Source organism: Electrophorus electricus, chromosome 11 (assembly GCF_013358815.1).
Source record: "Electrophorus electricus isolate fEleEle1 chromosome 11, fEleEle1.pri, whole genome shotgun sequence".
In the NCBI taxonomy this organism is placed as follows: domain Eukaryota; kingdom Metazoa; phylum Chordata; class Actinopteri; order Gymnotiformes; family Gymnotidae; genus Electrophorus; species Electrophorus electricus.
The window spans coordinates 7,821,762-7,832,248 of record NC_049545.1 but is presented as its reverse complement, the minus strand read 5'-3'; the positions used below and the strand labels follow the sequence as shown (position 1 = coordinate 7,832,248).

General features: G+C 38.3%; 1 protein-coding gene across 1 annotated transcript; it reads right to left on the bottom strand.

The window, feature by feature from the left end:
- Nucleotides 1–1,461: 1,461 nt before the first annotated feature.
- Nucleotides 1,462–9,858, bottom strand: vstm4a (V-set and transmembrane domain containing 4a). Its single transcript, XM_027009651.2, has 8 exons — nucleotides 9,700–9,858; nucleotides 8,190–8,585; nucleotides 5,217–5,270; nucleotides 4,589–4,696; nucleotides 4,308–4,341; nucleotides 4,108–4,226; nucleotides 3,543–3,607; nucleotides 1,462–2,607 (listed from the first exon to the last, which is right to left on the bottom strand). The coding sequence occupies exons 1-8, from the start codon at nucleotides 9,749–9,751 to the stop codon at nucleotides 2,455–2,457; spliced, it is 981 nt and encodes a 326-aa protein (XP_026865452.2). The 5' UTR covers nucleotides 9,752–9,858; the 3' UTR covers nucleotides 1,462–2,454.
- Between the last annotated feature and the right edge of the window lie 629 nt (nucleotides 9,859–10,487).

The window sequence follows — 10,487 nt, the reverse complement described above, 5'->3', positions numbered from 1 at the left end:
TAATATGTAAGTGTGAAGTACCAACATCTTATTTGATGACTTCATAAAACTGATAAACCAAACAAATTAAGAGATAATCAGAACACCCCAAACTAATATGTTAATCATTTTAGTTATCAGATTTTCAAGGTAAAAGCTAACCAGTCCATCTAATGTTATTATGCTTGATCTGTCTCTTTGAGAATGACTCCACATTACCCCTCCACACCTTTCTTTCTGCTGTGTTATTTTGATGTGAGCTCTGAGATCAGAGCTTGTCATGCATTGCTTTGGGTTTCCCCTGCTTGGCTCTCCAGACATGCTCTGCTCTTTTGGCTGGCCCCAAGAGAGGGCAGAGAGCAGCCGTGGTTCTGGGGAGCGGAGGAGCTCCCAGTAGACCATGCTCCATGTGCCTCCCTTAGAGATGGGGTTAATTGTTGCGTTACTCCCAGCCTTTCAAGATTGCATTCTCTTAATGGCTGTCATTAAGTATTCTGTGCCATTCAGGGGACGTGGGGGGCAGGGTGCTGATCCACTGTGTGGAACAGGGTTGGGAACATAACATCACCCATTCAGGCAAGTTGTATCTCTGCACTGCTCCACTGTGTGTTCATTGGTATTGTAAATTTGGCATGCAAAGCTGTGTTAAACACATGTTTTCATAGCAGCAGTCTCAAGCTGGTGTATCAGATAATGACATCCAATTCATATTAGAAATCACCTACGGAAAATTGGTCCCATCACAAGAGTTCTCTAGTTAAAGAAAGAAAGAAAGAAAGAAAGAAAGAAAGAAAGAAAGAAAGAAAGAAAGACTATTTAGTTGGCAGCTGATTTGAACTGGGAAGAGAATTCTATTCAAAACACAAAACACTGAGTGCAGATGAAAGCAGTTATATGTATTTCCTGGCTCATATCCAGTTTGTGGTCTGCTGTGTTGTGGATCCCTGTGTGTGAGGCTTAGCTCCACTTTGTTATGCTGCTTGCACTTGTAACATCTGCACACGGAGAAACTAAAAGAACATGTAGGCCCAGTCACAAAGCAAGAAGTCAGGAGGAGCCTGGGTAGAAAAGATACTGCTGTAGTCTGGATGGTCCTGTAGAGGGAAAAATAACCCAGGACAGCACAAGGTCATCATTGTTTTAAAGAAAGGAGAGTCAGAGTCAATGGACTGTGTGTTTATTTTGTGGCTTATGCTAATCCCCAGAACGCTCTCTCTCTCTCTCTCTCTCTCTCGCTCTCTCTCTCTCTGTCTCTCTCGCTCTCTCTCTCTCACACTCACTCTCTCTGTCTCTAATAAGACTATACTACCCTTCCTTCCACTGCAGCTGCTTATTAATATGCACTGTGACCACAGTGAAGAGGGGGGCTGCTCTCTTTAACCTTTGTGTGAGTGGCTAATTGTGCTAAGTAGAGGCGCTTAATAGACTGGAAAATAATCATCATATATCTCATGGAGAGAGGCAAATGACCTTCTCAAAAGACAATGGCTATCTCAGTTTTAATACGTCAGTGATTTTATGATATTAAATGTCAAACCATTTGGGCTCTTCTGAATAATTAAATCAAATAAATTATAGCACCTAGGCAGAACCATCTTGTAGCCTAACCCAATTATAATGCACTGTAAAGCTAATTATTAAGCATGATTACAATTAGTATAATTTTAATAAATGTAACCATTAGAGGGTTCATTGCAGTCACTGACTCTGAGGCATGTGGGGGAGATTGAGAGAGACACACTTCTCAGCTCAGAGAAGATTATGGCAGACCTGAGAATAAACTAAGACATACACGGGGATCTGTTGTTCATGCTATCTAACAGTGGCAATGCACATAGCCAGAGAAGCTTTACTTTTGACCTTCCCCTGCCATACCACTGCTGCACTATATATGGAATTTATACAGTCAAAATCTAAGTAGTGGCAGAAGTTCTCCAGGAGTAGCTCTGAGATTCCAAAAGAGCATGGCTAATGGGCACATTACATTTTTATTTTTGATTATTTGTGGTTTCAGTACTAAAAACCAGCCTGCAATTGCAGTAGTCATGTTTTGGGTCTCTAAGAGATGTTTTGGTCATTCTTGTGAAATTGAATAGCTATGGGAATATCAATAAAAGACTTAGTGAATGATTATTGTAGCTCATTCTGCTACGTTCATAAGAGTAAGAGGATTGGGTGTCTGTATTATAAAAACACCACTGACAGAAAATACATTACATATTAAAAACTTTTGTAATTGAAATTAAATACATGTATTGGATTAAATCCAACAGTAATGCAAAAAATAATTCTCTTTAAAATATACAACCTATGTACCTCAGGCACAATGTTGAATATGCTGGAGAGAAAAAGAATCAGAAAACCCAAATGCCAGATACTGAACAATACCTCTATACTGGAAATAATGCAACATGAGTTAAACATATACACAATATCAAAAAAGGTGTCATAAATAATTAGAATTCAAAACTGGGCTCAGACTTGCTTTTCCACAAAGAGAATCTGGGCGTATACAGTTCCTGAGCTGGGTTCCAGTTGTGCAGTCCCTGAGTTGCTGCTTTTAGCTTCAGGCACTGGTTTGACCAGCTCCAGCTCAGCATATGTCAGGCTGTCATCTGCCACCCTTGGCTTCAAGGCAGGAGGGGTAGAGAAGAGAGAAGGGCATTTCAGACTCCTAAAGACTGTAAGTGGTCAGAATCTGGGAATGTATGGCTGAATGAACAGAAAATTATATATCCAATTTTAGGATTGGTTTCATTGAAAATATTTTTCTTCTGTCTCTGAATATGTTTAGAGATTTTATCTCAAATTCCTTGTGATACAGTTTGAATAAAATGGCATAGTTTGCTATTTTCTGTAAATGGTTTTCTTAGAAGTAAACCTAAATGGTCAGTTTACTGTAATTATCTGGCTGGTGTGTGGTAATGTCCTCAAAAAAAGTCACATGCTATGATTGAATAGCTTTCATATATTAATATAAGCATTCAAATATTAATATCAGCATCATGTGAATCAAATGCATGTATAGACTGGTCAAGCAGATTATTATCCCATTTCACAAAAGAGCCATTGCAGAAGATGGAGTTGAGTATCACATAATATATAAAATGTTTTTAATTTCAATATAAGGTAATGCAATGAGAATCAAGATCATTGAATAAATACTTATGCTTCAAAAAGCAATAAAAGCAAATATAATTAGAAGTCTCATAAATGGCAAATGATACAGCAATATATTCAGCAAAGATGGCCGTATCAAAATAAATTGTGTGTGTATATATATATATATATATATATATATATATATATATATATATAATTTCCTCATTGCATATATCTGGCAAATAATAACTAAGTTGACAAAAAGATGAAATAAAGCACAGGAGGCTTTTAGAATACAAACAATATATAATCTGCAAGGTACAAGATTGTATATCAATTGTTAAATCAAGCAACAGCATAGATTGTGTTTGACAGTTCTGAAACTATATTCTAACTGCTTAAATACCTTTATTCTTCTACTAAGAACTTGACTGTTATTAATGAAACTAAATAAATCCTACCATGTGTGTTTTTTTAGGTTGGACTTTTAAAAGTTTGGTCCTGCGTGGCTTATTTGGGACAGGAGCTAAAAAAGAAGAAAGAAAATTCTAAAAACTCAAGACTGCATTATCATGTGAATCATATCATTCTCAGCCACCAAATAAAAACAGAAAGATTAGAATCAATATTGACAAATACAATTAATTCTATGCTAATTCAAGATGTACCACTGAATATTTCAAGATTAGCCCATGGTGTCCAAAGATCCGTCATGAACTGACCTAAGACAGCTTCACCAAACATTTAATATATATAAAATTACATAACTAGCTCTGATAATAAAGTTATCTATTAATTTCATCTACTTATCTACTTATGATTACTTATGATCATGTACTTATGTCTAAAGTTACTGAATTAATACAATCAAAAGTAATATAGTGTTGGAAAGTGGTGCTAAAGAAAGGAGCAGACATAAGGTCATTAAGCCAGAGTTTAATGAGTTAATTAGTCCTATGCCTGAAATTTAGCACCCTTGAATTTGTTCTTATGCTTAGCAGTTAGGGTCATTCTGAAGGCTCTCACCTTTCACTGGGATCTGTGGTGGTTGTGGAGTGATGCATTTGGGTGGGGCTTTATGCCGCTTTTCTTTCCTGTGCATACCAGTGGAGGAACTGGCCACGCTGGTCATTGTCTCCCCTGAACTACATTCATATGTAGGAACAAAATCTAAGAACAAGAAATCATTGTTTTGCTGGCAGCAATACACAGTGCATAGAGCTTACCTGCTATCAGGGAACTTCACCAAATAGTAGTTGGCTGGAATGATATAAAAAAAATATATATATAGAATGTGATTTAATGTTAAATAAGATATTTGTGTAATGATAAATTGATGCAGAAAGCCAACAAAGAAAATGTATGCTACTAAATAAGATATAACACAAATTTACAGCATTTTACTTTAAATTAATTTTTTTTTACTTTCAGTTTAATTAACAGAAATGTGAACCAGAGAAAGTGAGAACATGTGACTGCTTAGGTCATGGAGCAGTAAGCTCATCACCTTTTAGCTTCTGTTTGTGTTGTATATACTGGCATGTAATTGTTACAGTGAAGAGAAGCATACACAGGAGACCAGCTGAGCAGATTAGCACTGCACACAGATAAAGATCTGAAAGCAAAATTAAGAAAAGAGGTGTCAGTGTGGGGCTATGGTATTAGTGGGGGTCAACAGCATGACAAAGATATATAAAAACTAACATTTTCTTCACATCACACATTTTCTGCAGCATTAATTTATTCTAACAATATTTTTTGTACTATGTGGTCAGATGTATCTGATATATTCTTGGGGTGCACATTATTTCCTATTTCTTAGCTAAAATCAACTCTAAGATTTGTAACTGCATCACTGTGTTGTTGTTGGATAGGAGCGGAACTCTGTGTTTTACTGCTGTTAAACAAATGCTTTTATGTAAGGGTGGAGGACGCTCTCAAGGGAAAAAGTTGGCCAAATGAATGGACCAGAGAAGAGATGCTTTTGGAGAATGTTAAATCTGAACCTTGCTTTTCCAGACAAAGCGTGTAGCTCTGCAGTACGTTCTGATCCTGGTGACATGGCATAAACGGGTAAGGCATAATCTGTGTGTTTACTGGATCACTGTTAATTTGAATTAAAAAATACACCATACCTTGGAACAAGCGCCATATATTATCAGTGCTCTCAGAGGCTGTAGTGTAGTGCACTGGAATAATAAAGGGAGAAACACGTTAATAAGCACATAGAGAGCTATATCTTACAAACTTTGCAGTGAAAGTGATTTTTACCACCTTTTACAAACTCCTGAAGCTGCCTCCTATGTGCAATAAAAGGAAAAGCTCTCTCACATAGCAGTATTTCTGCTGCGTGTTTTCAATAATCATTTGCAGGGAACATTTCTGAGCTAAGTGTAGCAACAAACATAGTCAAACAGCATATTGTACACAATAAACCAGCAATTCAAGAAGAAACTTAAATTTAGACTGACATTGAAAAATAATTATTTGATATTTCTACATCTTGGAAATATTTACACATTCCTGAATGTTTCAGGAATGTTGCAGAACATTTGTGCATGTGTTTAATTTGTATATGTCCAACAATCTTTTGTTCAGTTTTTTGCTATATAGGTTGATATCCTGCTAAACGTACAGCATTTTCTTTTTATAATCCATCCACAATATTTAAAATACTGTGAGTGGCCATTTATCCTGGTGTGTCAGTATATATGTTTTATGGTTCTGATCAACTATTTATTCATCCAGTTAGCTTTGTATTCCACGCAGGCTTGCTGAGGAACTGTGCTTGATGAGCCTTCAATAAGACCAGTCCAAGGACATTTAGAGAGGCAAACGATGCTGGGTCAGAAGCTTTGCAACACACTTAGCCTTTGGCCCTGAGAATGGGGTGTTCATAAATCTGCATCACTAAAGGAGTAATAAATAGCTATTAACACATTAGAGCAGTATGAGGGGCAGAATTTTATTTCAGTTTTGTATTGTGACTTGGTTTGTTTTTATAATGTTTCTTTCAGCTGTAACATCCTGATAAAAATGAAAGCAGTCATATGGATAGCGATATTTTTGAGGGTTTTTTCACCTTCAAACTGTCCATTTTTCTCTGACCTTAGAGAATAATCTGATTTAAGAAAAGGCTTTTTTTAAATCAGATTATTCTCTAAGGTCAGAGAAAATTGCAAGCAAATGTTCAGTTCACTGCTAAACAGGAGCGCCATCACAGAAGCGCTTCTCCATTTACATCCACTCATTTGTGAAAGCCAAAATCAAAAATAGATTAGAATATGCATTTGGAATATTATAATAAGAATGAGTGTTTAATCAAATAGACTCGATTAGAATGTGCCGAGGCAGTAAAAGAATCTATGGCATAAGAGAGTGAGACTCTTTTCTTTTCCAAAGCCTTTGTGCTCTAGTATAGGTATGTGCATCCCTCTACATAGCACACATGCTCTTCATTAGCACCAGCTCTGGCTCCACAGTGGACCAGACTGCCTATAATAACAGCTCTATTCGACCAGGTATAAGACCTCACATCTGATCTGCATTTGCTGTTCGAAGAGAAACTCTAAAGCTGGACACTGTGCTGAGCTTAAGCTGTTTTTCCGTTAGATCTGCAGAATGGTAATAAGGGTGTGCTCTTTAAAATGGTGGACTCAGATCTAAAGCAGTATCACTGTGGCCTATGGTAACTGGATTACTGAAGTACATTGAATCAGCTGGTGGTAACAGGGTGGTTAGCCTAACTCTGGAGTTAGAGAGTGCCTTAGCTGGTGGATGTTGTTTTTCTGTGTCTGTTGCTATCCTGGGAGAACCATGACTTTCTCTTCCTTCTTTATTACCTCTTTATGTTTACACTCTCATTCAGTTTTCCCTTTGTTTTGACCTCGTGGAGCAGGGTGAAGATCTGGTCATTTAATAATACAAGCAAACCCACATCATTTAACTCATGAGCTTTCTGCTTTTTGCATGCTCCATAGTATGAATGAACAACAAAACTGCACAAATCAATAGGTGCAATATGAGGAAAAATACCATTTCCTTCAATTTGTGTGCAAACAACGTTTCTTACAGGAGGCTTTAAGAAGGATAATTAGTTTTGCTTTTTGGCATATTATGCCATCAACTGGGCATTCGGGTGGTTGGACACTGTAATATTTTTATTCTTGCTCAACTCATGAGCTTTAGTAATTGCCTCTTATCAACTAGAGGATTAATCCATTGCATTGCAAAGCATATGGGTCGTCTCACTCTCTGAACAGTATAGGAAAATTCCTAAAGCAGCCAGAGTAAATGTTTTTTGTTGCACAGTGGCCAATCTTCCCTGCTCTGTCCTCACAGCATGCCCAGGTTCCTCACATTTACAGCCCCATGGTCTGTTTGTGTTGGCACCAAATACATTTCTAGTAGAAATTATATACATGCACAGAGGGTGGGAGCCCAAGACGTATGCGCTTACAGACACTAAAGTGTGAGATAGGAGCTTATGGGGGAATGTATGCTCTTTTTTGTCTTTCTCAGTTTTGCAGTACCAAATGCAATAATGTACTGCAGGCTAGCCCTGGCAATGGTACTGGCATCTCTGAATTCTCAAAGTCATTTGCTTGGTGAACTAAAGCAGATACATGACCATCTGACTTTGTAAATACTTTCTAATCATTTTTGTTACAGGCCTTCTTTAGACTCTAGACAGCAAGGTTGGTGAGCTGGAGGAAACAGCTGCTGTGTGGTTAGCCCTGACTGTGGCAAGCTACCATGTTTTCACCGCTCCAACAGAACCACACTGTGTTCTCTGGAAAGGGTAATGAGGCACTGAACCAAGCTGATGATTTGAAGTGCCTTGGACATTTGAGGTTGCAAAGCCTTCGTGATTACATTTACGGAGATTCCAAAAGAGCATGGCTTTTTATCCTAAATGACTTACAATTCTGAATGAAACCAGCTTAAGCAATTAACAGTTAAGGGCCTTGCTCAGGGACCCAACAGTTGTAACCTGCAGTGGTGGAGCTTGAACTGAATTGGCAACCTTCTGATTACAAATCAAGTACCTTAACTACTGAGCTACCACTACCACATACCATTAAAACAAAAGTAATGGCTGTTGTTACCTCGTAACTCCATGGAGCCTGTGCCATTTGAGGAGGATCTCCACTTGTTCCTATGTCTGCGTATCTCTTGCACTTTACAGGTGTAGTTGCCTCCATCTTCCCTGGACACCTTTAGGATCAGCAGGTGGTATATCTGCCCTTCCACCTCCTCCCAGAGCTGGAATTTCATCTGGGCAAAACTACGACTGTAGTTCCCATAGTACTTAGCTTTCTTGAAGTTCATCTTGACCACTAGGTGCTCTTCATTGGGTGTGGGGAAGTAGAGCCAGCGCAGCACCAGGACACTGCTACTCCTCTTCTTCTGAGACACCAAACAGGACACAGTGATATTCTCTCCTTCCAGACACATACTGACAGGTCCTGGGGTCACCGTCACATTCAGGGCTTCAGTCAGCTCTTATGGACAAAGGGGTGGAGTGAGGAAGGTAGAAACAGAATTTATTTAGATTTAGGTGTACTGTAATGGAAAATAATAGTTTTAAATGCCAAATGCTGTAAATGTAAAAATGTAAAAAGTAAATGTAAATGCAAATGTTCACCATATTATCGAAAAATGTGCAATCGTTTTCTTTTATTAAGAAGTCTTAAATGTTTCCACACATTTTAATGTATGACATCTACTGTGACTGCACCATCCTAGACATTGTACTGTTCAACCTTTGCATGACTCTAAAAAATGTCCCTGAGAACCACAAACAGAAAAAAAATGCACTGTAATACTGAAAATATGTGTGTCTAGATCCAGAGAACACTGTTATGACAACCAAAGAAAAAACTGGAGCATCATCAGTCCATAGCTGCCACAATGTCTGGGTCAGTCCAGGCTCAACATGCAAACTGTAAAAACTACAGGTGGAAAACATTTGTGTGATTTCTTGAACCAGAAATGCAGGCAGGGAATATAACAAGAAGATTGTATCCAGGTGGTGGAAGTCTTTGTTGCAGTTGTGTTTGGTCCCAATTACTGAGTTCCATAATTGGTTAACCATGGCAGTGTTTTCAATACAAAAACCACAACACACAATTTTGTCATAAACAATGTGCTCCATGCTACACATGGTGAAAATATTCTGATTGGATCACCCTGAGGATGTCTGTCATCTAACTTTCTGATACCTTACAAATTATGGAATTCTGTATTATATTATTATGTATACTCACTGGTATAGAAACATCATCATTTAAAAATATATATATTATTTGATGACACTATTTCTGTTTTATCAAATAGTAAGAAATAGATTGTAGCTGCAGGGTGTCTAAGCAACACCACGAAAAATGTTTTGGTGTAACTAAGCTATTAGAAAGTAACTTTATCCTACTGATGTTATACTTTTATGCATAAGCTTCACAAAGTTAAAACATCAAAGTTTTCCAAACCTTATTAAACATGCTCTTGTTTTGCTCCACCCAGTGTTACCTAGCTACTCACATTCACTCACTAAAAGTTCATTTGCAGCACCTTTCCCTTTGTGCGTCGTAAGGACAAAATGCAAATAGACAAGCTTACCTCCAAAAAAGGCCTTAGTCAGGAGAACTATCACAACAGATGAAAGTTTCATTTTGCAGACCCAATGGCTCCATACACTCAGCTAAACAACCAGAAAGAGAAAGTGTCTGGGATTTTCTCCCTTTTTGCTCGCCCTTTCTCCTTCTCACTGTATGTGTGTGTGTGTGTGTGTGTGTGTGTGTGTGTGTGTGTGTGTGTGTGTGTGTGTGTGTGTGTGTGTGTGCGTGCTTGTGTGTGTGTGTGTGTGTGTGTGTGTGTGTGTGTGTGTGAGAGTGTGTTCAGCAGGGAACAGTACATGCTCTGTTCCCACTTAGAAACACCCCTCTCCCTTGCTCAGTTTTTTTTCTGGTTCACTCTTTTTCTCTCTCTCCCTTAATCACTCCCCTCTCCAGGAAAGTGTTTGTAGGAAGTGTCATTTCCTGAAAGGAGTTTTGGAAGTAGCACAAACATGTAGTTGGACCCACAGCACTTGAAAAGCGGGAGCTTAGACAAGGATGGTGGATAGTGGGCTGCCGGCCGTCACACCATGTTTCTTTTGTTTGGGAAACTCCAGGCGTATAAAGATGAGTGTGAGAGACTCAATCTCTTATGTTTGGTCAAGATCGGTAGTGCAGTGAGGGAGAGTAAGTTTTGGCTTATTACTATTTAGACCTTCAGTAGAATATTTGGGAGAGTCTGCATTCTGGAGCAGAAGGAATGTGTTCACTTTTCCTGGCTTTTCTCTCTTCTCCTACACTCAAAGTGCCTGTCCATCCATTTCTGTGGTTAGAAACATAACCGTTTATTGG

Coding starts and splice junctions, on each gene's coding strand:
- vstm4a (XM_027009651.2), bottom strand. CDS start 9,751: ATGAAACTTTCATCTGTTGTGATAGTTCTCCTGACTAAGGCCTTTTTT. Junction 4,342..4,588: donor ACACAAACAGAAGCTAAAAG/GTGATGAGCTTA, acceptor ATATCATTCCAG/CCAACTACTATTTGGTGAAG. Junction 3,608..4,107: donor ACCACAGATCCCAGTGAAAG/GTGAGAGCCTTC, acceptor CTTCTTTTTTAG/CTCCTGTCCCAAATAAGCCA.